This window comes from Aquarana catesbeiana, linkage group LG04, assembly GCF_042186555.1.
Source record: "Aquarana catesbeiana isolate 2022-GZ linkage group LG04, ASM4218655v1, whole genome shotgun sequence".
Lineage (NCBI taxonomy): Eukaryota > Metazoa > Chordata > Amphibia > Anura > Ranidae > Aquarana > Aquarana catesbeiana.
In genome coordinates, this window is record NC_133327.1 from 324,471,891 (window position 1) to 324,499,697 (window position 27,807).

Consider the following 27,807-nt stretch of genomic DNA (forward strand, 5'->3'; position numbering starts at 1 on the left):
GCAGATAGAATGAAGCTTGTTACTTACATGAATAAATGAAGGTACAAGACATGTAATATATTACTGTATATAACTTGTAGTATTGGTGAGAAGATTATAAGAGGATACAATTCAAAAAAGGGCAATTAACCAATCCAACATTTACATTTGTGAAGATTCTGTGGATGAGATATTTGTATTGAAAGAACAAAGCTTCAAAAAACACAAAAGGAACAGGAAAGAGAAGATGAGAATAAATTAGGGGGAGAAAAAGGGAAATAGAGGAGTAGAGAGGGGGAGGAGTTCATGAGGTTGATCCAAGAGCCAGTATGTGGTAAAGTAAGGTCCTATAACCACCCTTTATAATCAACTACCATGGCAGGAGGACAGAGTCATCTAAGGATGATGGCATGGAAAGTTGAACCCATGGGTGCCACATGTTTTTGAATTTGGGGATTTGATTATGTTCTATAGCTGCCATTTTTGCATGAATCGTGAAATGATTCATTCTATGTTTTGTCTCAGCTACCACCAAAGAAGGGGACTTCCATGCTTTTGCCAGAGTTTGTTTAGCGGCTGTAAGGAGTTGGACAAAGAGCCTAAACCAAGGGTCTTCAAACTACGGCCCTGCAGTTGTTCAGGAACTACAATTCCCATCATGCCTAGTCATGTCTGTGAATGTCAGTGTTTTACAATGCCTCATGGGATGTATAGTTCCGTAACAGCTGGAGGGCCATAGTTTGAGGATCCCTGGCATAGACTGTATATCAAATAAACAGGTTTTAGGCTAAGTAGTGCCATAGTAGGGTCAGGTTGTATTGATAACTTGAACATTCTGAAGGCAATTATAAATATTTTATAAATATTTCTTTTCAGAAGGTTTGGGCTATATGGCAGGCCCACCAAACATGCATTTGTGTGCCCAGGTCTGGACAGCCTCGGAAACAAAGAGCTGAGTAAGTTGGAATGTATTTAGCTATTCTAGAGGGTACAAGGTACCAACGGGTCAAAACTTTATAATTGGTTACAAGTGCTAAAATGTTAGAAGATGTTTTGGTTGCCAGCCAAATATCCCTTCATTCTGTATCAGTAAGAGTTCGGCCAAGGTCCTCCTCCCATTTCTGAGTGTAGGATGGTTTGTTTGAGTTGGGTTTAATTAGTAACTGAGAATAAAGGGAAGAGATTAGTCCTTTGGAGTGTGGCTTCAAAGCTTGTAACTTGATTCAGAGATGTGTTCCTATTTGTATAAGGTGTGAAGAAGTTTTTGATTTGGAGGTATCGGAATATTTCCGACTGAGGTAATCCAAAAGTCTCACGCAGATCTTGGAAAGGGATAATGTTTGAAGATGTGACAAATTTGTGTAATCACAGAACTTCCAGAGAAGCCCATACTTTCAATGACTTAGGGGTGACCCACGCTGGGTAAAAAGCAAGGTTTTTAAGGAAGGAGAGGAGAGGGTTGTGTGGGGATTGTAAGTGGTGTTTAAATTTAAAGAGATATAAAGTGTTTAGTGATAGGGATACACAAGCCAGGACGGTCTTTAGGGCTAAGCCATAGTAGATTTGAGACCGATAAAGGATCGCAGTCAGCTGTTTCTGTCATCACCCAGAGAGGAGTTTCTTGTGTTGCATGATATTTGGGTAGGCTTGCAATATGAGTGGCTCTGCAGTATGCTGCAAAGTTTGGAAAGCCGAGGCCACCTTTAGATTTGGGAAGATACAGAGTGTAGGAGGGTATACATGGTTTGGAGGATCTCCATATAAATGCCATCACCCTTTTTTGGATTAGTCATGTAAAGTAGGCAGAAATTGGGATTGGTAGGACTCTGAACAAATATAGTAGTTTGGGTAGGATCGACATTTTTATAGTATTAATTCTACCTAGCCAAGATATTGGAAGGTGTGACCATTGTTTCATTAAGTTTGTTACAAGTTTTAGGGTAGATGGGTAGTTGGCTGAAAAGAGATCCGAAACGGAAGCTGTTGTTAGGTGAATTCCTAGGTATGGGATTGTTTTCTCAGGCCTAGATAAAGGGAAGTGCAGTTTTCACTGTGTCTATTTCTCTCTCAGATAGGGATATATTCAGTGCTAAGCACTTTTTAGGATTGATAGTCCTGAGATGTAGGCAAACCTACTGAGGATAGGTAAGAGGTTGGGGCCCGAGACCTGAGAAGATGATAAAAATAATAAAATGTCATCTGCGAATAAGCAAAGTTTGTGGCGATAGCCTCCTAATTCTATTCCAGTTATTGTTGGGTTTGCTCAGATGTATTGAGCAAGGGGTACTATTAAAAGGGCAAATAGGAGGGGGGAGAATGGACACCCCTGATGCGTGCCTCTTTCTATTTTACAGGAGTCTGATTTGTAACCTGCATATTTTATGTATACTTGAGGTCGGTCGTATAGTGCGGCTATCCACTTAGTGAAGTGGAGGCCAAAACCCCATTTCTGGAGGGTGTGAGCAAATAGGGCAAATGTGGTGCGAATAACGAGTATATTGTTTTTTGCGGGATTATTTTCTCTCCACCAGTCAAAAGTTGTGTCTCAAGAGAAGTTGTGAAAAGGATTGCTTGAGTGGGCTTTTTGGTGGGATAAATGGTGATTTGTCTAAAAATGGGAAGAGGATTTGGTTTGAATCACCACACATAATTGTTCCCATCTTGTGTGTGGATACTACTTGTAGATGGTGTAATAGAAAAGGTGTTGGTTGTTTATTTGGGGCATAGCAGGAGACAATTGTGACTGCTGTGTCCATAATGTGTCCCATGAGGATAAGATATCTCCCTTCGGGGTCTTTCATTACCAATTTAGGTATGAATGGGATAGAGTGGTGCAAAGCTATAAGGGTTCCGCGCTGTTTGGTGGTAGCTGAGGCCGTGTAAATTTGCGGATAAAATGAGCTCATAAATTTGGGTGTGGAGCTCACTGCAAAGTGAGTTTCCTGTAAGCATACTATATGTGCTTTCTGTGATTGAAAGAAATGGAGCGCTTTAGTGCATTTCTGCGGTATGTTAATACCATGATCGTTCAGGGACATAATGATTAAGGGTGCCATGACAGGTGATAAGGGAGATGATACTCACCACTTCTCATATTTTCTTGGCTGAATGGATCAATCCAAATGAACAAGAAGGAAGGAGAGGCAGAGATGGACCTAGGATGGTCTATAGCAGGGATATGCAATTAGCGGACCTCCAGCTGTTGCAGAACTACAAGTCCCATGAGGCATAGCAAGACTCTAACAGCCACAAGCATGACTCCCAGAGGTGGTATGATGGGACTTGTAGTTTTGCAACAGCTGGAGGTCCGCTAATTGCATATCCCTGGTCTATAGAAAAGAAAAAACAATGTAACATATGAGGTAAGATATAATATTGAAAGAATTAATTTTTGAAGAAATCCAAGAATCGCTCGTGATAAGAGAAAAAAATTCTCTATCAGCGGAAAAAGGGCCATCATCAATCTTCCACATATTAATAGTGGGCGATTGAGTGGGGTACACTGAACTTCCGTGTAAAGAGGAAAAGCCCTATAAAAAGGAACATCCTAAGGATGTATAGAAACATAGCCTGCACAGCCATAGATAGGCCATAGATAGATATTGGGCTAATAGCTCCACTTGAACATATAAGGAGAGGTGTGTGTTAAATAATCTGTTTTTTACTTATTGCTGATATTAGCAAGTTGTATTAGAGGTTATTAAACGAAAGGATTGGGGGTAGGGAAAAGGGGGGTGGAATGGGGATCAAGGGGAAGGGGGGTGAGCAAGTGGAGCCATATCTGCCCAGAAATATAATAATGTACTTATTAATATCATTTGAATATAATAATGGGAGTAGAGGAGGACATCTGATCAATTCTGTTACAAGTAAAACTGCATACAATCTAATTAAATCAAAAACAAATGCGTAGTACTTATAAACATATATAACCTGAAATTGATCACATGGAGAAAGTTGATACCTAGAATGAGCTATCTATCTAGATTAGATAGAGAGGTAAGTGATTAGTAACCTGTATACTAAGGACTATTAGACTCTACATGTTGTATTGAAAGGAAACGTTCTAGATAGTGTCATGTTTAGGCTATAAAGTAAAAGGGCAAGAAAAACTTGCAAGATTGCAAAGTAATCAAGTAATATTACTAGGAAGTTTTCCAGAATGAGTTTCAAAATTAGATCATAGGGAATGATCCGGGAGTAAGCTTTGTGACACTATGTAACAGTCCATTGTCTGAACGCTAAATGAGCGGGTGACGAAGTGAAGAAATCAGGAGCATCCAGTGGTAGCATACATGTCAGTCCATTGCAGTGCCTGCCCCGCAGGAAAGCCACAAGCTGTCACGGCAAGGTGCCCACAGTTTCAATGGAGGCGCCAAGGAGAGGAGGGGGAGAGCAGCGAGGCTTCATGCGGCCGCATTGCTGGACCGTGGGACAGGTAAGTGTATGTTTATTAAAAGTCAGCAGCTATGCTTTTTGTAGCTGCTAACTTTTAATAAACAAAAATAGCCTGGAACTCCGCTTTAAGTGTTCCACATCCAAATATACTGTAAAACAAATCTGCATTTAGAACTTACCTTGTGCAAGCTGTTTGCCTACAGATTAAATATTGTAATTTTTGGGGGATATATTCTAAACTTGTGGTATCCTTCAATGAAATTTTGAGGATCCCAAATCTAACTAAAGACCGAATGTTATTCTCAATTAAATAATGCATAGTTTCAAAAGAGAATTCCATCTTTATGACCATGTTTCATGCTACACCGTGTTAACATGAAACATGTTTACAGTTTGCAACCCCCCTCCCCAAACAGCAAAGAAACCAATCAGCTTCCAGGTTTTATTGTCAACACCTAAATGAAGAAGCTGACGTTAGAAGCCTATTGGCAACCATGCACAGCTGCACCAGATTTCGCACTCTCCGGGGCGTGGCTTGATGGTGGAGCGAGTGGCCGCATAGTTACACCGCTCCGGCTCTTAACTACCATCCTGAGTCCTATCTCCTCACCGAGGGTCTCAATTTGTTCCCCACGGCGGTGGGCACAAGGCAGGCTGGCTACCATGGTGAAATACGGGCCGGCTTGGACCCCATCCACGTCGGACAGACTGGCGGGATTCCGGAGGCAAGATGGCGCCGGGACACAGACCTCTCAGGCAGCCACGCTGCAGGCACATCTATCTGACGACCGGAGCTCTGCTAGTGGGGGAGTGCTTCTACTCCAGCTATTTTCTGCACTCAAACTGTCTCCCAGCTATCACAAGACCCCCAGGCAGTTCAGGACCCCCAGCAATCAGCTGACAATGACGAGCTGAATGCCCCTGCTGAACCTACCCTGGCCACCTTTATGCTGGCTATACAAGATTGTAAGGCCTCACTCACTACTCAAATAGCCTCTATACGGATGGACTTCTCACTCCTGAAACAGGATGTCCAGAACCTCCGCGACAGGGCTGGGGATATGGAGGAACGTATTAGTTCTGTAGAGGACACTGTGCATCCCCTAGCTGTTAAAGTGAGGGATAATACTGGGGAACTAGCAGCCCTTCGCGCCAAAATTGACGATTTGGAGAATCGTTCAAGAAGGAACAATTTACGTTTTGTTGGGTTCCCTGAACGCGCAGAAGACTGCACCCTCATTTTCATATGTGATTGAGAGGGCACACCGTACACCTCCACGTCCTCCCCCAGAGGGAGCACCTCCACGTTCAATCATTGCTCGCATCCTTAACTTGCAGTATAAAGTGGCCATCTTACGAATAGCAAGAGAGAAAGGTCCGCTTAAGTATAACAGCAACAATATCTCTATCTATCCCGACTTCTCCGCTGAAGTGCAGCGCCAGCGCATATCATTCTCAGCAGTGAAGAATCGACTACGTGAGGAGGGATTGAAATACGCCATGATCTTTCCTGCTAAGCTTCGCATTATATTCGACGGTAAAGCTCACTTTTATACCAGTCCTAAAGAAGCCATGGCGTGGCTGAATGACCGCTACGGACCCGCAGACGCAGAGGTCACTGCCAACTCCACCTGTTTAATGTCCCCCCCCCTGCTGAACGCCTTATGGACGAAGCTCTGAAGTCCCCCATTCACTAACTGCCAACCTCATAATGCGGGGGCTACCCACCTATACCAGAGGTCCTACAAAAACCTGCAATCCTGCAATAACCTTTAACATCCCTAGTAAGCTGTAAGGAACATTACCTGTTTACACACTGGACCCGTATCCTACATAAAGAATTATCGTTATAGTTATGATTATTATTTTTTTCCCCTTTTTTTCTGCTTGGCCTGCTGTTTCTTTTTCTTTTCTTCGCTATCAAGAAGGACTGATCTTATCTTTGTTTCCCCATAAGATGTGCAGAAACGGCATCCTGGATCAGGACATAACTTTATTTTTTCTACTCTCAGTTGAGAGCCAAGCCAACCTCCACGTTACCTCCCCACCGGACAGTGGTGTGACCACGGAATAGTTGGACCCTCAATAACATTTCCCCCTTGTTTACGGGGTAGGAAGGGTATATTTGGGTTTCAGGATCCAAGGCTCGCTAAGTTGGGGATGGCCGAGCGGGGTGGGGGCTATGGGTTTTTCAAGCACGGTTCGTTTTTTGTGCTTTTTTTTTTCTTTTTCTTTCCTTTTTACAATTTCTATAGCTGTTGCTCAGAGCAGTTTATTGGCTTACTCTGGTCTGTCTATTAACAATACAGATTTGAGTAAACATAGTTATCTGAAATGTGGTATAGATATAGTTGAATGCATGTGGCCTGGCGCGGCCTGTGAGGTACTAGATAAGAATGTATTTACATGTCTTTGTGACCATGATATTCTGTCTGTCTTACAGTGACAGGGTCCTTAAAAATAGGGTCATGGAACACTAGAGGTTTGAATGCCCCTCAAAAACGGTCCCTTGTTTTTTCAGTCCTAAAGAAATGCCGTCCTCATGTTGTGTGTCTCCAGGAGACCCACCTAACTGACACTAGGGTGAGGGCCCTTAAGCGTCCATGGCTGGCTCAGGGTTATCGCGCTACACATACAAATTACTCTAGGGGGGTTTCTATCTTATTGGCTAAATCCCTTCCAGCAGAAACTTTACAAGTCAAGACAGATCCAAATGGGAGATTTGTCATACTTACTCTGCAAATCTCCTCAGTAACGTTTACTCTTGTAAACCTTTACATTCCTCCCCTTTTTTCGGTGGAGGCGTTATCGAAATTGTCACTTTACTTGTTGAATAGACCCCCCGGACCTCTACTCTACATCAGTGACTTTAATGCTATATTGGATCCAGCCATGGACCGCTTGGGAGGCGGGGGCAAACCCTTTCCCTCCCTTCTGAACTGGATGCAGGTTTATGACCTTACTGAATTATGGCGCTGGAAACACCCAGACGACAGTCAGTTTTCTTGTCATTCAGACTCATTCCGCACTATGTCTCGGATTGATATGGCCTTCGCCCCAGCTGACACCCTTCCCTTTGTCGCTGCGGTTTCATACCTACCTAGAGGTGTTTCAGACCACGCTCCCCTTTCAGTGGACCTCACCATCCTCCCGGGCTCTTGCCCTTCCATTTGGAGGTTAAATTCTTATTGGCTGGAGGATGAGGTGGTGCAGGGAACATGTAGGCAAGGTATCAGGGAATATTGGAGGGACAATGTGGGGACAGTGGACCCTTCTATAGAGTGGGAGGCCTTCAAGACCACATTGAGGGGCACCTTTATGTCTGTCACTGGGGCCTTGAGGAAAAATAACCAACAGCACACTGCGGAGCTAGAAGCCGCCATGGTACAAGCCGAATCTGTATATGCCTCTGACCCGACCTCTGACACGAGAGAAGCATGGCTATTGAAGCGTAGGGAGTATGAAATACGTCTGTTAGACCTTACAAAAAAGAAATTGTTACATACGGCACAGAAATCATTTGAACATGGTAATAAGGCTGGATGCCTTTTAGCATATCTAACAAGACCTGACTGCCCCCCGGTATCTATTCCACGTATCCTTACTATGACAGGTCAAATAAGTGAGGTTCCTGGGGATATTATGGAAACTTTTTTAAACTTCTACACAGAACTTTACACGTCCAGGGCTGAGTACACTGAATCCCAGCTAAATGAATACCTTGCTGACATATCTCTCCCCTCCCTTTCTACTGAGGGAAGGGATATGTTAGAGGCTCCCATTTCGGTTGAAAAGATTGCGGTGGCCATTGCACAAATGCCAGCCCACAAGATTCCCGGGCTGGATGGTTATCCCACTGAATGGTATTCACAATTTAGGGACCTACTGTGCCCATTTCTGCTACGTACATATAATAAGGCCTTGGATGCTGGTATTCTTCCCCCCACTATGCGAGAGGCCTTGATCGTGCTCCTGCTGAAACCCCGCAAGGATCCATTTAAATGTGAATCATACCGCCAATATCTCTCATAAATGTGGACATTAAGATCCTAGCCAAAGTGCTTGCAAACCGCTTAAATGCTGTAGTTACGTGCCTCGTCAATAGTGACCAAGGGGGTTTTATACCTGGACGGTCCACCAGAATGAATATCTGCAGATTATTCCACAACCTGCAATATCCCCATGAGTGCTCCCATACACGTGCCATTGTGTCTCTAGACACATGTAAAGCATTTGATAGCGTGGAATGGCCGTATCTCTTTCGGGTGTTGCAGCTGTATGGTTTTGGTCCTCGCATGGTGGCATGGATTAGACTACTTTATGCATCCCCCCGAGCCCGAGTGCGAGTTAATTCTTCAATCACTGAGTCATTCTCAATTACAAGGGGCACGAGGCAGGGATGCCCACTGTCCCCGCTTCTGTTTGCCTTGGCTATGGAACCGTTGGCGGCACAAATTCGTACATCCCCTTCCATTAAAGGCCTGCCTATTGCTACCATTGAGGAGCGTATTTCGCTCTATGCAGACGACACCTTGGTGTATCTGGCAGACACCAATGCATCACTTCAGTCGCTTTTGGCTGAAATCAATAGGTTTGGAGATTTCTACGGATTCCGGGTGAACTGGGACAAATCTAGCCTGTTCCCTCTGGATTCTACAGCAATCTCCCAGATCCACCCAGACTCCAAACTGCAGGTGGTATCCTCCTTTCGATATCTTGGGATCTTGGTACAGTCGCCTTTATCCGCCTACATTACTAACAACTTAGACCCCATACTGAGTCGCTTACAGGAACAAACTAGACAGTGGATGGACCTGCCCCTGGATCTTATGGGAAGAGCAAGTTTACTTAAAATGATCTACCTACCGAAACTGCTATACGTGTTGGCTAACTCCCCTTGCAAAATTCCCAAATCTATTTTTAAACGGATAGATATGATTTGTACAACGTTCCTGTGGAGTGGGGGAACCCCAGGGTAGCACTGGAGACGTTAAGGTTGTCATCACACATGGCGGGGTTGGCGTTTCCAAATTTTTTTCTTTATTACTTAGCATCACAGCTAGTGCATGTGCATGACTGGCTATGCCCAGTCTCGGCAAATGCATGTACTACCACTGAGGGAGCCATTGCATCTTCTATGGAAACCCTACATAATATTGTTTATAGAGGCAAAGTCCCAAATCGACCAGGCACCTCCATGTTAGCCACTTCCCTTTTACTTTTTCGATATATCGTTACAAAAATTTCTAGACATTCCTGGTCAACATCCCCAAATAACCCCCTGTGGTTTAACCCTACTCTGCAGGAACTATACTCATTGTCCGACACTAAGCGCTGGTACTCCAAGGGAATAAAATACCTATGTCATTTGTATGATGCCCAAGGTTTTAAAAATTTTCACCAACTGAGACTTGACTTTGACCTACCACGCTCTTATCTGTTCCACTATTACCAACTTAGGCATGCTGTACGAGCTCAGTTTGGCTCCTTAAAGAATCCCACTAACTTACCCCCGCTAGAGAGACTGCTGAGACAACCAGACCCTAATAAGCTTATTTCTACGTACTACTCTGCCCTAATGACAGACGTTAACCCCAGATTTAGTAAAGCGCAGGAAAAATGGACATCCATGGACATTTCATTTACTGAGGAGGACTGGACTGAATTCAGGGACACATATAAAGCCACGGTCATCTCATCCAGGGATAGAGTTATACAGGTTAAATTTTTTCACCACTCCCATCTTACCCCGGCCAGATTATACAAAATGGGGCTGAAATCCTCCGCCGAGTGCTTCCGTGGTTGTGGAGGGAGTGCTGACTTCATGCACTGCTTCTGGACCTGTCCAGTGGTTCAGGACTTCTGGGTGGAAGTGGGCCCTTTCATTTCCTCTGCTCTAGGCCTCCCCAATATCATCCACCCAAAAAATGGACTGTTGGGGATCTTTGGAGACTTACAACTATCATCACAGACAAAAAGATTACTACGTATCCTTTACTTCTATGTTAGAAAGACTATACTGCTGTCATGGAAGGGTATACAAACGCCCTTGAAATCCCTATGGCTAAAATTAATCAATGACGTTATACCACTGTATAGACTTACCTTTGAACTCAGGAAACGGACAAAAACATTCCATAAAATCTGGGGTAGGTGGCTTGATAGCCCTCTGACCCTCTCCTTGTAGGATGTACATGGCGGGGGGCACTTACAGGTCGCGCCAGGATAGCCTATAATTTATGCAGATTACTAATACTATTATATACAGACGAATTGCTTGTATGTGTAGTCGTGTGAAAGATATCAGCTGATGTATCAAAATGCGTCTTTTGTTTATATGAGCTACATATTGACGCTGTTTACCAATGACTGACCGAGCATATTAAGTGGTTGTTTGTTGTGCTTGTTTTGTAAAATCAATAAAAATATCTTAAAAAAAAAAAAAAAAAAGAGATTTTGCACTCTCCAGTTTTAGTAAATCAACCCCATAGGCCAGGGCTTGACAAATTTGCTTCAAATCTAGAGTCAGCTTTTTTTTTAACCATTTGCCTACTGGGCACTTTCACCCCCTTCCTGCCCAAGCCAATTTTCAGCTTTCAGTGCTGTCACACTTTGAATGACAATTGTGCGGTCATACAATGCTGCACACACATGAAATTTTTATATATATATTTTTCACACAAATAGAGCATTTCTTTGGTGGTATTTACTAATTATTGGGTTTTTTTATTTTTTGCTAAAGACCAAAAATTATGAAAATAACAAAACCTTTTTCTTCATTTCTGTTATAAAATTTTGCAAATAAGTAATTGTTCTTCACTGATGTGTGGTGATAAAGCTGCACTGATGGACACTGATGAGGCTGTACTGATAAGGCCACATTGATTGGCACTGAAAGGTGGCACTGATATGTTGCACTGATAGTCAGTGCCCTGATTATCAGTGAAATTGTCCCCCGTCACCGGATAGCCGGTTATCAACTTTCCTTTCCTCACACCACTGAGGAAAGAAATGCTGATAACTGGCATTTGTTTACTCGTGATCAGATACAGCTAATCTCATGGTAAAGAGCTGCTGTGATTGGCCCTTTACCTCGACCTGTGATCAGCTGCAGGGGGGGGGGGGGGGCGGGGTTCTGGGAGAATGTTCATAGTCAATAGACGCCCTCCCTGAACTGGACGACTGCCTTGTAGCCGTCTTTTAGCTATAGCGCAGTCAGCAATTGTGAGGCAGATGTGGATGGCTGACAAAAGCCCAGGCGCCTGGACACAATTTCTAGTTGCCATGGCACCTGTCCTGCCATAGGCTCACACTCTTTTCAACTTTAATAACATTTGCCAGTGTAATTTTGTAATTTGTTGGTCTTGGATTAGGTTTTCAATAATCTGTTTTCAGTTCTTCATAAGTTCTTCTTTTACAGAGCCAGTACCTGTTTTGTAGTCAACGTGAGCCTTCATCCTTACATGCAAACCTTCCCCAGAGACGTGCTGTACATATCTACACGTTGAAGGAACTAGCTTGACCTCTTGTGGCAGATGAAGCTTGTCACAGCTATCCGGAGACTGAATTTGCAAAGCTGATTGACTCACAGAAACGTCAATTGGAAATCTTTTGCCTTCAAGGCCACTAAAAAAACAAATGCATAAAAGAGTATGAAAAGGAGAGTGTACAGATTACAGCAAACATTTCAAAAGATATTCAGGCTTTTGATTCAAATCAACAAAGGCATCAGTTGCATACATTCCCTGCTCTTCATCAGGCCCAAAGTGAATATAGCATAAACAGATCAACCTATTTCTTGGAAACAAGTAGGATATGACGTAACAGTAACCATCAAGTAAACATATGGCAAAAATATAATTTAAAGGGAAAAGACCCAAGATGTATACTGTACGTCAACAAAACATCTCTACTAAAGATAACCGGGAGAAAAAAAGTATGTTAAAATATTCAAAACGATAAACTAAGTGTAGAAGGTTTGTCAGGGAAATGGCCGTAGGAGAACTGGCAATAGTGCCAGTACTGGTAATGGTCGTTTTCGGCGCATTGTCATGCGCACTGGTGCAATTAGAACAAACGGGCGTATGCGGGTTAGCAATGGTGCTAATGTGCAAATGCGCAACGGCGCTAATTGGTGTACGCAATAGGCACACAATGTTAAAGATGCACTTACTTGCCTATAAAAGGCTGCTGCTGAGCCCATCACATTGCTGGATTGTCGTCAGCCTTCCCGTGTTCCTGTGCCTCTCTCTTTCCTGTTGTGACCTAGCTTGCTCCTGACCTGTCTGATCTTCTGGTTTGACCCCCTGGCTTGCTTTACCGCTGCCGTCTCCAGTGTCTGATCCCGACTTGCATCACGAACTTTGCTACCTGCCTCTTCCTCCTGTCGGATCCACAGTGTTTGACCCCCGGCCTGGTTTCCACTACCATCTCCTGCACACGCCTTTGCCAAGCGCTACTGAGGATCCCTAGAGACTTTGATCCAGCTGTGTATCCTGCATTATCCGGTGACCCCCGGCTTTACCCTCCTGTACCCATCTGGCAACCTGTGCTGCTTTGGGCACTACACCTTCTGTACCATCTTCAGGGGTATACTGCACTTAGCTGCAAGGAGAGCCCTCTCGGCATTTCGGCCTCCGACCAGGTATGTGACAAGGTTCCAGCAGCCCAAGAGTAGGGAATTAACGGTGCACATGAGAGCCGCTTGAAAGCTTTACCGTTGCAAACTACTAAACTGGGCAGCGGGAGAGACAAATTTTTTGGTCCCCTCTCCTGGCTGGTGAGCTCGGTACTCTGTGTACCACCAAGCTGCATTTTTACCTGTACAAAGTGACTTGATTTTTGCTGAGGAGAAGCCATTTTATTGAATTAAAGTGGAGTTCCACCCACTTTTACAACTCTTCAGCATCCCTCACTAAACTGTGCACTGTAAGTGAATTGGATATTTTTTTTTTTTTTCTCAGCACCTACTGTATATCTGTATTCATTTTTCACTTCCTCCTCCCTGGCTGTGGCCCATCGCATCATTTCCAGTTTGCAATGCCTTCTGGGAAGGGGCGGCAACTTCCTCTGACACTGCCGTTGCTATGGAAACCGGACCTGAAACCTATTACACTGCTTGTGCTGCACTGAATATGTGCAAGATCTGCAAGGATGAGATGCAGGAAGAAATACAGTCTGGCTTCAGATGCCCACACTTAAGATGGCCACGGCCTGCTGTAAGTTTATAAAATAACAAACTACTGCTATAATCTAACAAAACAGACCTTAGTTTACAGACTAACGTTACTAGAATACATTAAGCTTGTGTATTATAGGGTTATTTTTATTTAAAAAGTATAATTTCGTCCGGAACACCACTTTAAAGCTTTAAATTGCAAAAAAAATAAAGCTTTTGTCTATTTACATTGACCAAACCCATGGCATCCTACATGGTTGGTCACGAATTAATACCACTATTTCTTTCCTAACATTAGACAAATAACCTAGCACCAACAGTTTTTCGGTATATATTTCCTGATTTATACACATTATGATAGCTATGTGCTATAAACATGATATCCAGTAATGTCTGCTGAGCTGAGCTGCATGGGTAAGTATATGCTGACAAAGATTCAACCTCAATAAGAGTAGATTCACCTGGAACTTGTTATATTGCTTTTCAATATAGAAATAGGGGTGGGGTGTGGCAAGGATTAGTCTGCCAACATCCTGAATAGCAATACAATACAATACAATATCTGGTATATCACAAAGGATGCTGTGAATACTTAAACATAAAATATGCAGCGCTGTGATAAATATAAACGTGACTTACATAAACATAAAAAAGTCCTTCTGTGTATAACAAAAAGGTCCAATGTTTCCACTCAGTAAGTGCAAAAGGTGGTGTTCGACCACCATAAGGATGGAAGGCTTACCAGAATTTGTGGCTACACAATTAAGGGCAGCAAACACGCTTTGATAATGCCACTCATGTGGAATATGATAAATCTTCTCCTTTTATCCTTATCTCTGGAACTCCAGATAGGCCGGAAAAAATGAATATGGTGTAATACTGTTACCCAGGTGAGTAACACTCCATGAATAAAATAGAAGTGCAACTGCCGATCACCAGCCTCCATCCCAATGCAATACGCACTCACCGAATAAAAGATCATAAGAAGCATCAAAAAAGTGAAACCAAGGATGTCCACACGCTTCAGTGCAAGGATTTCCCCTCATTTTATCTCACTTCACAGGGTAGAGCTCCATTCATTATCTCACTTCACAGGGTGAAGTATATATATATATTATTCATCAGTTTAGGCCGATATATGTTCTTCTACATAAAAAAAAAAAAAAAAAACGCAACAGGCGTATATTGATTGGTTTGCGCAAACGTTATCACGTCTACAAACTACGGGATAGACTTAGGGACTTAATTTTTTTAATTGTTTTTGCTAGTAATGGCAGCGATCTGAAATTTTTAGCGGGACTGCGACATTGCGGCGGACAAAATGCACTGATCAATGTAAAAATGACACATGCAGGGAAGGGGTTAACACTAGGGGGCAATCAAGGGGTTAAGTGTGTTCCCTGAGTGTGTTCTAATTGTAGGGGGATGGGCTGTCAGGAATATGACAGAGATCACTGTTCCCGATCACTGGGAACAGTAGATCTCGGTCATGTCACTAGGCAGAACAGGGAATCGCCTTGTTTACATAGGCAGTTCCCCGTTCTGCCTCTCCTCACCGTGATCTTGGGTCCCGGTGGACGTTGTACAGGTACGTCGATTCACGCAGGAGAGCCGACCTATCACAGTATATCTGCGCGAGCTGGTCGGCTAGTGGTTAATGACGTTTATAAAGACTTTTGGCTCATTTTCAGGCTTTATCATTAACTGTATTCCAACACTTACATGGCAGTAAGAAGCGATGTGCTCATATGGGACAAAGTTCGCCCGGCATAGTCTCCAGCGTCTCCTGTGAGTGCAGGGAACCCGCCACGAGAGTCGCAGTAAGATAGGAAAGGGGGGCAGGCCAATCCTGAGTAGTGGCTGGAAATGCCAGGTGTAGTCAGCTCGGAGCGCGGTGCCTGTGATGCTTGTGATGTCACTGGGGTATGGGGAAACACAACGTGTTTCAGAGCATGCACGAGGCTTGTACGGAGCATGGGCACTCCCTTCTCAAGTGATGATATTGGCAAGAGGTGGTGACCACAATTAATGGAGCCTATCGCACACATATTAAACTGGACCCCAAGATCTGCTTACTGGGTTATCTTAATGAAGAGCTATTTCCAAAAGGAGACTCTAATAACAATTGGTAGATTATTGTTTATAGCTAGCAAGTTAATTGCTATAAAATGGTTGTCCCCCAGTTTACCATTATGTGAGGAGTGGCGCTCTCAAGTAAACGATACAAATTTAATGGAACTACAGGTTTATCGTAATAGAGGTACACTGAATAAATGTGTTAAGCTGTGGGGTCCGTGGTTATTGGGTCCAGGACTGGCTTTATCTCTTTTGGACCCTAGAATATGCAGCGGTATAGTTGCCACTAGTAACAAACAATCCACCCCACTGCCAGACTTCATACATCACTTATGGGCGGCACAGTGGTATAGTGGGTAGCACTCTCGCCTAGCAGTAAGAAGGGTCGCTGGTTCGAATCCCAACCACGATACTACCTGCTTGGAGTTTGCATGTTCTCCCTGTGCCTGCGTGGGTTTCCTCCGGGTACTCCGGTTTCCTCCCACACTCCAAAGACATGCTGGGAGGTTAATTGGATCCTGTCTAAATTGGCCCTAGTGTAGGTATGAATGTGAGTTAGGGACCTTAGATTGTAAGCTCCTTGAGGGTAGGGACTGATGTGAATGTACAATGTATATGTAAAGCGCTGCGTAAATTGACGGCGCTATATAAGTACCTGAAATAAATAAATAAATAAAATAAATCACTTCCAGAGACAATCAACAGTCTTTTGCTGGTTTTGTTTTTGTTTATTGGGGGGTACAACTTGATTGTGGAAAAGGGTATATGGCATAGGATGCTTCAATTGCCATCATATTTTACAGATTACACACATTAGCACATTGTTAGAGCCCAAAGAGATAATGTGCATTTATGATTGAGTATGATTCTCATCCTGTATTGAAATAATGTCACATCCTTTTCTACTGAGCAATAAGGACCCACTCTGAACAAGTCCTTATGCAGGCTCTGGCTGTTCGCTGCTACTAGGCCTGAAGTACCTCTCCCGGAGGCCTAGTAGTTTAAAAGCATTCTCTTTTGCTCTTGGATCGTGGATTATTGTTTCCAGCCAGCCCAACTTGCAAATCCTGTGCCCTGAGGCCACATCGATTTGACACATCACCCCACAGTCTCTCCTCTGATCCAGGACTCATCATTCACCGTGTAAATGATGAAGACTTTGCTAATGACATTGTAGAAGCAAAGTTCCCTCACAGACCTCCTGGCACATCCAGCCATCCACTGTGGTAACACTCACCAACCATTCACTGCCCTGAGTCCTTGATAGAGAACTTGACCGGACCATATGTTCCGAAAGCTTCACCTGCCCCTCTGCTCCAGGAGTTCTTTATCAATCACCGTGTGATGAAAAAGACATTGCCAATGACCGTGTAGAGGCAAAGTTCCTTCACATCTCTCCCTGGGCCTCCTCCTGCGATCGGTACCCCCCCCACTGCTACTCTGACCACTCCCAGCCCCCAGATCAAAACAGACAGGCCTAGCTTGCAGTATAGGCCTGCCTAAATTTGCCTGTGCTGACAGTTCCTAGCAAAACCTATTACTAGCACCTACCTATTGGTAGAGGGTGCTACAAATATTATAAAATGATCAATGCGGCAGAGGACATGTAAAAACCTGCTAGATACGACAATCTAAACTGTAAAAGGGGGACTGATAAGGGGTGGCCTAGGATGGCGATTTTTTTTTCTGTTTTGTTTTTCTTCCTGGTAAAAGCTAATATATTCTATAATTTTCTATATTAATATTTTGGAGGTTGTGCGAGACATGAGATTGGGATTTTGGCCAAAGCTTGGAAATCCCCGTCCTTAACAATTGCTGAAACTAAAAATAGAGTCAATCAAGCAATGATCCATGCCAAAACAGAGGCTATACCTCAAGATAAAAATATCCAACTTTGAGAATATATGGAATCCCTGGGTGACTCACTTTTTGCCTTCCAATTTTGATGCTTTCCTACTAAGACCTTAGTAATCTCAATTTATATTTCCATTCTCTGCATTCATGGTATGCGTTTATTACCAAGTACTACCCCGGGGGCCCCCTACTAACTTTCTTTAATATGTATATTTTGTCCTACCCAAGATTACTTTTTCTTTTATCTTCTTTCGCTCTTCTACTTTTCCCCCCTATTCTCTCTCACCTCTTTCAATTTACTCTTTATATAGTTCTGGTAGCAGAACCTTTATTCCTTGGTTATCATTATACCAAATGTACATAGTTCCAATATGTAGTATAAGATTTTAGATTCTATAATATATTATTTTTTTATTTAAAAACTATACTCTTGATAATAATTAAGACCTTTTTTTTATTTGAGGTCATCTTATATCAACCTGGTCTAAATTGGTTTTATTCTTTCTTACACAATGTATGATGTAGTCTTTTGAGTAGTTAGATCCATGCTAAAATTGTTTTAGTTAAACTACTTTTAGTTTATGTTGGAACTACAACTCAATATTATTACCATATATGTGATCTTTTCTTTTGCTGCCACCAAATGTACTTATGTTTGCTAATTGTTAAATTTCAATAAACAAATCTGACAAGAGATTGGGATTTAGAAAGTATATTTGGTAGTTAATTCTTGTTTGATTGTTTTAATGTAATGTATGTTTGTTGTAGAATTGTAAAATAAATAAATAAAAAATAAAGATTAAAGTAAAAAAATAAATAATTGCATAAAAACATATATCATGCTGCTAGAATCACATTTAACACTGCCACACGGACCTCCATGACGTTCTGGCTCTGTAATCCTACCCTTCACGATTCGCATGAAAATGCATCCTCGGACACCCTCTTTTGCACTTACTGAGTGGGAACATTGGACCTTCCTATGTTTATGTTACTCACGTTTATATTTATCACATTGCTGTCTATTTTATGTTTATTGCTTTGGAGAATTGGATATATTGCCCTTTTTTTGCTTGCAGCTGTCATTACATTTCATGTTTATGTTTAGCGCTCACTTTATTTATTTTTTCAGTTGCTGTGAAAACTTACAGAAATCGAACAGAGAAACACACAATGGATAAAATCACATAAATTCCGGCTAGATGTGGTGGTCCTGCGGAACCGTCCCCTGGGAGAATAGAAGGGATATTCCAAACGGCCAGACGTGCATACACAGGGACCCCAAATGGGGCAAAGATAGCCCTTAATGGCATCAGCCAGTAAAGATGTCTGTCTAAAAGATAAGAAATAGTAGTATAGGGATGTAATAATTATCCAAACTGCAAAATAAAGTGGCAAAAAAAAAAAAAAAAAAAAAAAAGGAGAGAAAAACGGAACAGGAGGGACATAGGAGAATATAGGTGATTAACTATATAGTAAATACATCACAAACTATATTACGATTAGGGTGAAGTCTCAGGGGGGTTAGAGGAGGTATATGTAAGGAAAATGCACCCCACACACAAAACCAAAAGTATGTAGGCCAGGTAAGAGATTGAGATACCTTGAGGTGAGAGAGATACATGTGTCCACAGCCAGCGTGCATCAAGCGACTCCCTCCCGGACCGGTCTTGGTGTCATTGCCCAGCCAAAGCCCATCTCCAGTAGGGAGATTGGACATCCTCTACAAGGTAGGGTATTTATACAGAACACCAGTCGCTGCTTGATGCACGCCAGCTGTGGACACATGGATCTATCGTACTTTAAGGTATCACAATCTCTTACTTGGCCTACATACTTTTGGTTTTGTGTGTGGGGGTGTGTTCTTTTTCTTTGCCTTTTCCTTACATATACCTCCTCTAATTTCCCTGAGACTTCACCCCAATCTTAATATAATTTGTGATGTATTTACTATATAGCTAATCACCTTTATTCTCCTATGTCCCTCCTGTTCCCTTTTTTTCCCTTTTTTTTTTCTGGCACTTTATTTTGCAGTTTGGATAATTATCATTACATCCCTCTACTACCATCTCTTACCTTTAGAGAGACATCTTTACTGGCTGATGCCATTAAGGGCTATCTTTGCCCCATTTGGGGTCCTCGTGTATGCACATCTGGCCATTTGGTATATCCTGTGTTTCTAGGTTTGATTTCTGTAAGTATTCACAGCAGCCTGTGTGATATACCATATATAATATGATATATGTATAATGAAGCTATATTCTTATGCAACTGTTTATGTATTCATGTTTTATAAGCTAAAAATACCCAATATAACCCTTGAGAAAGGACTGAAAGTCTGAAACATGTTGGGTTTCACCACAGCTATTCATTGGAGCTGACCAGGAATTGAACACGGGTAGCCCTCTAGATGCATTTGATGTGTGTAGGGTATTTTAGAGGTTACTGGATGATGATATGTCAATATATGTACTAAATATACATTTGATACAATGTTTTGTTATTAGGACTAATGTCCCCCTTTTTTATGTATTTGTGTAAAATACAAAATACACTGTTTTATACAGTTTCACACATGAGTCTGCCTCCAAAGTCCATGAGGGGTGTTGGTGCACCAAGTGCACACAATTTTTGTTATATTGCTTTTGGTGTCGCTCAAAGTAGAGGTGAAAGCATATTCCTGTGTCTCAGAGCACAGGGTGCAGGCTTATCCTGATACCAATCCAGAGGGCTAGTAACTGTTTAGAGTAAAGGATAGCTGCTACTCCTGAGCAGCCCTGGTGAATAAACGATAAGGAGCGGCCTCAGCCAACATGTCTCCACCAAACCACACACCCTTATGCATTTCACCCTGCCAACTAGACCTGGGGGATCCTATGACTAAGACCCTGAGGGTGGTGAGAGACACATCAAGGTGTGTGGATTGGTGAAGATATGTAGGCTGAGGCCGCACTTTATCATTTGTTCACCTGGGCTGGTCAGCAGTAGTGGCGATTCTTTCCTCTTTACTGTATTTTCGGATGCGTTTTACGCAAGTTCTGATCGATCCCACAAAACTGATTGAATGGGAAGGTGCAGGTCAAAAGCAACAAAAATGCCAAATGTTTGAGTGTTCCCTATTGAACATAAGCTTTTTTTCTAGGTCTGCAATAAAGATGCACGGACACACAGCTAGCATGAACAAGGAGAAACAAATATTCCACCTGCAATATACAGGATGCAGAACAAAATGGCAGCAAAAGAAACCATTAAAAAAGCTGCATACATCTAAAAATAACTGACTAATCACATTTCTAAAATGTATGCAAGCCCAAAAAAATAAAAATAAAAACACAGTTGTGTAAAAATCTCAGCTTTTGCTTTGTAAATGTAGTCGTGCAAGTTTTTTTTTTTTTTCTATGTTGCTGTGTAAATGTTTCATATACTGTATACATGTTGATCATGCCAGTTTCTGCTCTCACTTCAAGGCCCTTTTTTTAAAATGGTGAACACCAGCTCCCAATTCTGCAGGGTGATGGTCTGTTTATCCAAACACAAAAATTTTCAGCTAAGACAAAGTCTTGCTTTTAATCCAATTGCCCCTTTTGCTGGACAGCTTGGTTGTTACAGTTAGTGGAAAAATGATGGATCTACTGGCAAAAAAAAAAGGTAATAAAGCTGTGTTATGGGGTATTTAGAAAAAAATACACTGTTGTATTTTTGACAGGGAATCATATAAATCAGATATAATTTTGCTTATAGTAACATTTAAAAATGACATAAACAAACAATTGTTATGTCCCATTAATTCTATTGTAAGGATCACAAAAAAAAAAGAAAAAAGCTGAGGCCAGCTAAGGATACGTCAAAGTAAATCAATGCTTTTGCATCCTCACTGTTTGATTATTGAATTTTTATGCGTAAAGGTGTTCCTGAGAGAGTTAAACTGACTGCATGTCAGCATACCAAATGCAGATACCAAGCCAATATAAAATCCTCCTTCTCCTATATCAAACAAACCTATACTGGCTTTCTACTGTTTCTAAAATAGTGGTCTTCAAAATGTGGTCCTTTGCTTGCCTTTTTGTGTCCTTTGGGGCACTATTCCTCCCAAAGATATGAGGCACTATTCCTCCTACAGACATTAACAATGAGGCACCATTCCTTACCCTGACAAGAGTGGGGCATAATTCCTCCCAATCAGGGGTAGACTGACCATTGAGCCACTCGGGCACTGCCCGAGGGCCCTGGGCCACTAGGGGGCCCCATCAGGGTTGCCAGCCTTAGTAAAACCAGGGACAGTATGTATAAATCTGTGTTTTTTTTACATCTGTCTGTGTATACTGTGTGATTGTATACTGTGTGGCCCCATAATCTCTGATTGCCCGGGGGCCCCATGAGTTATCAGTCCGCCCCTGCTCCCAATGACACCAATAATGAGGCACTATTCCTACCACTGATACCAACAATGGGGCATTATTCCCCCCACTGATACCAACAGAGCACTATTCCTTCCACTGACTCCAATGATGGAACATGATTTCCTCCACTGACACCAATGATGGTGCACTATTCCTCTTCCGTTTGACCATGGATGCTATGCAATTTTTTTACTCCCACTCACCACCCAGCATGCTTTACTCCCCTATGATGCTGGGGCACTATCTACTGCCACAATCTGGCCCCCCTAAAGTCTGAAGTCTGGCCCTTTGTTTAGAAAGTGGAGACCCCTATTCTAAAATGTAGAACGTGGCACCCAGTTATTTTGAAGAACTGGAACTCTAAATCTCCCCATATATACGTGAATGTACAAGCATATGGACACAAGAATTCGGCAGAAGACAGTGTTTTTTCAAGTAGCACTTTGAAATTCTACCCCATCCACTGTGCTCAGTCTACTAAATGGCTGTATCTAGTGTCGTATATCCACTTATATAGATTTTACTGTAAACTTAACTGATTTCTGCTACATTTAAAGTGGGGTTCCGGCCAGCTAAAAAAAAAATTTAAAGTCAGCAGCTACAAACACTGTAGCTGCTGACTTTAAATAAGTAGACTTACCTGTCCTGGGTGCCCGCGATGTCGGCCGCCCCAGGCCGAACCGTCCCTCGGCTCTTGGGTCCCGGCACCGCCATCCTATGTAAGGGAAACAGGCAGTGGAGCCTTGCGGCTTCACTGCCAGTTTCCTACTGCGCACGCGCGAGCGGCGCAGCGATCTGTGAATGGCCCCGTGGTGTTCTGGGAGCACACACAGTTCCCAGAAGACAACGGGGCCGCTCACCGAGGAGAAGAACACGCCGCGGAATAGGAAGAGGCAGATTAGGAAGACTGCCTAGCAAAAAAGGGTTTAGGTAAGTATAAAATTTTTTTTTTTTTTTACAAATGTTTTTTTTTTTTTTTTTTTTTTAGGAATTTTGGTGGCATTTTTTTTTTTTTACGGGCGGCCCTCCCCTTTAAACATCTGCCTCACCCATCAGTAGAGGAACCACTTTAGTATCAAAACTGCATATATTAAAAAAGGTGAAGTTTAGGTATGGCAATTTTTACAGTTACATTGGCACAGCCTGGACCTATGTAAGTATCTATGTACCATACAAAACAAACGCACATAGTGCAGCCCAATAAAGTGAATGGACTGCCCTATGCGCAGTAGAGCCGCGCATCTTCACTGGTCTCACGATTCGATTTGATTACAATTATCGGGTCAACGATTCGATTCCGCCCCATGGTTTTCATCAAAAACCCATCAGTGCAGCCTCACCAGTTCCCATCAAATGAGGCTGTGCCCATCAAATGCAGCCTCACCAGTGCCCATTAAATGCAGCCTCACTGTGCCTGTCAATAAAAGCAGCATCACCAGTGCCCGTCAAATGCAGCCTCACTGTGCCCATCAGCTTCACTGTGCCCATCAATGCAGAGTCACTGTGTCATGTCCCATCAATGCATACTCACCAATGCCTGGATGAATCACACAAAGCGGACATCTCCCGCTGTGTCACAGAGCTATGATTTGAATACCCCGGTGCGCCAGTCCTCCTCCAGTAGTCCCGCCTCCTAGACCAGGTCCTGTGACAGACAGAACACTGATTGGACACACAGTGACGCCGAGCGGCTGGGGATGATGTCAGCGGGAGACGGGTAAAGATGGCATGGCTAATGCCCACGGCTCCTTTTGGCTCTGTTCGGAGAGGCACGGCTCCATTAGGAGAGAGGCAGGGCACACCGTGGTGCACAAATGATGTCATCACCCAACAAATGATTATGCCAGTCGCGGAATCGATACCGCATCATGGACTGCTGAATCGCGATGAACCGATGCTGCGATTAAATTCGGCACCCCTAATGCGCAGCACAAAGTAATGCATGTGAATCACACTTTTAAAATTGCAAGCGGGAACCCTAGTAAATGGAGCCTTAGTGATTACATGGCTGAAAAATTTGTGTTTTATATCTGCATCTGCCACCATTTGTGCTACCTTCTTTTTCTACTGAGCAAGCATTGCCAGTGCCACTATCTATGGAATAGTTTTACATTAATGGAAAATGGATACAAATTTAGCTTTTTTTTTTTCCCCCAAGTTCATCTTTAAATCAATTTGTTTTGCAGTACCATTTTTTCCAAACACAAACAGTAACAAAGTGTAATACCATGGCCAGTTACTGTTTATAATACTCATCAAAACTATTATTAAAACATGATCTAGGAATGGAGGAAGTTACCTATCAATCATCTGCCCATCCTCCATTCATAGATTCTGTTTTATTCATGGAAGTTGAAAGTAACAGCTTCTATCAATGGAGGAGCTAGGTGAAAAGGGTGGGCATACAGTGGCTATAAAAAGTCAACACACCTCTGTTAAAATGTCAGGTTTCTGCGATGTAAAAAAATGAGACAAAGATAAATCATTTCAGAACTTTTTCCACCTTTAATGTGACCTATAAACCGTACAACTCAATTGAAAAACAAACTGACACCTTTAACCACTTACGGACCGCCTGCCGTCGTTATACAGCGGCTGTTTGAAGGAGGATATCGTTGTTATGGCAGCAGCTAGCTGCCATAACCCCGGTATCCCCGTCTTCAGCGGGCGGTCCGCTACAAGATAAAAGTGATCTCTGTGGCGGATTCGCTGCAAGATCACTTTTATCGGTGGCGGGAGAGGTGCCCCCCTCCCGCCGCAATCCGGTGCCCTCCGCCGCTTACCGGAGCCATCGGCAGCAGCGGAGGCGAACGCATCCTGTCAGTAGCTGGGTATGGAGACGAGTGAGGGGAAGATGGCCCCCACCCGTCTCTAGACAATTGATGGGCGGAAGAGACGTCAAAATGTCACTTCCGCCCACAGCTCTTAAAGGGCCATTTTTTTTACATAATTTTTTAAATTATAATTTTTTTTTTTTATTGCATTTTAGTCTAAATATGAGAACTAAGGTCTTTTTGACCCCAGATCTCATATTTAAGAGGTCCTGTCATGCTTTTTTCTATTACAAGGGATGTTTACATTCCTTGTAACAGGAATAAAAGTCAAATTTTTAATTTTTTTAAAACAGTGTAAAAATAAAAGGTAAAATAATGTTAAAAAAAAAATTTAAACGTGCCCCGTCCCGAGGAGCTCGCGTGCAGAAGCGAACGCATACCTAAGTAGCGCCTGCATATGAAAATGGTGTTCAAACCACACATGTGAGGTATCGCTGCGATCGGTAGAGTGAGAGCAATAATTCTAGTCCTATACCTCCTGTAACTTAAAACATGCAACCTGTAGAATTTTTTAAACATCGCCTATAGAGATTTTTAAGGTTAAAAGTTTGTCGTCATTCCACGAGCGGTTGCAATTTTGAAGCATGACATGTTGGGTATCACTCGGCGTAACATTATCTTTCACAAGATCAAAAAAAATTGGGCTAACTTTACTGTTGTCTTATTTTTTAATTCAAAAGAGTGTATTGTTTCCAAAAAAAGTGCGCTTATAAGACCGCTGCGCAAATACAGTGAGACAGAAAGTATTGCAACGACCGCCATTTTATTCTCTAGGGTGTTAGAAAAAAAACTGTATAATGTTTGGGGTTTCTAGGTAATTTTCTAGCAAAAAAAAACGTTTTTAACTTGTAAACAACAAATCTCAGAAAGAGGCTCGGTCCTGAAGTGGTTAAGGGTGGAGTAAAAATAAAATAAATAATGTGGTTGCATAAGTTTGCACATCCGCTTATAACTGGGGATGTAGCTGTGGTCAGAATCAAGCAATCACATTCAAACTCATGTTAAATAGGAATCCGTACACACCTGCCATCATTTAAAGTGCCCTTGATTAACCCCAAATAAAGTTCAGCTGTTCTAGGTCTTTTCTGACATTTTCTTAGTCGCATCATACAGCAAAAGCCATGGTCCGTAGAGAGCTGCCAAAGCATCAGAGGGATCTCATTGTTAAAAAGGTATCAGTCGGGAGAAGGGTACAAAAGTATTTCCAAGGCAATAGATATACCATGGAACACAGTGAAGGCTGTCATCGTCAAGTGGAGAAAATATGGCACAACAGTGACATTACCAAGAACTGGACATCCCTCCAAAATTGATGAAAAGACAAGAAGAAAACTGGTCAGGGAGGCTGCCAAGAGGCCTACAGCAACATTAACCCCTTCCCGCCGACCGAACGCACATATGCGTCCTCGGCTTTCCGGGGTTATACCGGGATGATGCCCGCAGCTGCAGGCATCATCCCGGTACCGTTGTTTTCAGCGGGCAATCGGCTACCCGAATATAACAACCGATGCGGCTAAAAGCCTCTCGGCTGTTATACCGGAGGAGCGGGAGGGGACATCCCCCCCCTCCCGCCGCCTCCCGCCGCTGTTACCGGGCCTCCCGTGCGATCGGGAGGCCCGGTGTCCGTTCGGGAATCTCCGGCGGCTGGGGGCGGGCTGGAACGAAGCTGTGAGCGGCTTCGTTCCAGCCTTCTAATTGTAAACGCGGAAGCGACGTCATGACGTCACTTCCCGTTTACTCGGCTGCCAATGGCGTCGAATTTAAAAAAGTACACAGTATTCAGAATCGCCGTTTTCGGCGATCTGAATACTTTGAAGTGTAAAGGAGGGATGGGGGGTCTTTTAGACCCCCCATCCCTCCATAAAGAGTACCTGTCACCACATATTACTGTCACAAGGGATGTTTACATTGCTTGTGACAGCAATAAAAGTAAAAAAAAAAAAAAAATTTTTAAACACAATTTATAAAAGTACAAAAATAAATAAAATAAATAAAAAAAAAAAAATTTTAAAGCGCCCCCGTCCCCGCGAGCTCGCGCAGCGAAGAAAACGCATACGGAAGTCGCGCCCGCATATGTAAACGGTGTTCAAACCACACATGTGAGGTATCGCCGCGATCGTCAGAGCGAGAGCAATAATTCTAGCCCTAGACCTCCTCTGTAGCTCAAACCTGGTAACCGTAAAAAAATTTTAAAGTGTCACCTATGGAAATTCATAGGTACCGTAGTTCGTCGCCATTCCACGAGTGCGTGCAATTATAAAGGGTGACATGTTTGGTATCTATTTACTCGGCATAACATCATCTTTCACATTATACAAAAAAATTGGGGTAACTTTACTGTTTGGATTTTTTAAAATTCATGAAAGTGTCACTTTTCCAAAAATTTGCGTTTAAAACACCGCTGCACAAATACCGTGTGATAAAAAATATTGCAACAATCGCCATTTTATTCTTTAGACTCTCTTCTAAAAAAATATATATAATGTTTGGGGGTTCTAAGTAATTTTCTAGCAAAAAATACGGATTTTAACTTGTAAACACCAAATTTCAAAAATAGGCTTAGTCATGAAAGGGTTAAAGGAGCTGCAGGAATATCTGGCAAGTACTGGCTGTGTGGTACATGTGACAACAATCACCTGTATTCTTCATTAGGGATGAGCTCCGGCGTGTTCGCATGGCGCACGTGCCGAGCCCGCCAGGAAGTCGGCACGGCGCAGCGCTAATCACAAGCAGTGAGACATTTCCCGATGTGCGGCTGCAGAGATCGGGAAATGTCTCCCTGCCTGTGATTAGCGCTGCGCCGTGCCGACTTCCTGGCGGGCTCGGCACGTGCGCCATGCGAACACGCCGGAGCTCATCCCTATTCTTCATATGTCTGGACTATGGGGTAGAGTGGAAAGACGGAAGCCTTTTCTTATGAAGAAAAACAGCCAAGCCCGGCTAAATTTAGCAAAAACACATCTGAAGTCTCCCAAAAGCATGTCAGAAAATGTGTTATGGTCTGATGAAACCAAGGTTGAACTTTTTGGCCATAATTCCAAAAGATATGTTTGGCACAAAACAACACTGCGCATCACCAAAAGAACAT

General features: G+C 42.8%; 1 protein-coding gene across 2 annotated transcripts in view; it reads right to left on the reverse strand.

Moving 5' to 3' along the window:
* UBE3D (ubiquitin protein ligase E3D) overlaps window positions 1-27,807 on the reverse strand; it is a 341,867-nt gene that overhangs the window by 291,938 nt on the left and 22,122 nt on the right. For both annotated transcript variants that reach the window (XM_073626864.1, XM_073626863.1), the window contains exon 2: window positions 11,807-12,003. In XM_073626864.1, coding sequence (XP_073482965.1) covers window positions 11,807-12,003 — 197 coding nt within the window. The remainder of the gene's footprint in view (window positions 1-11,806; window positions 12,004-27,807) is intronic.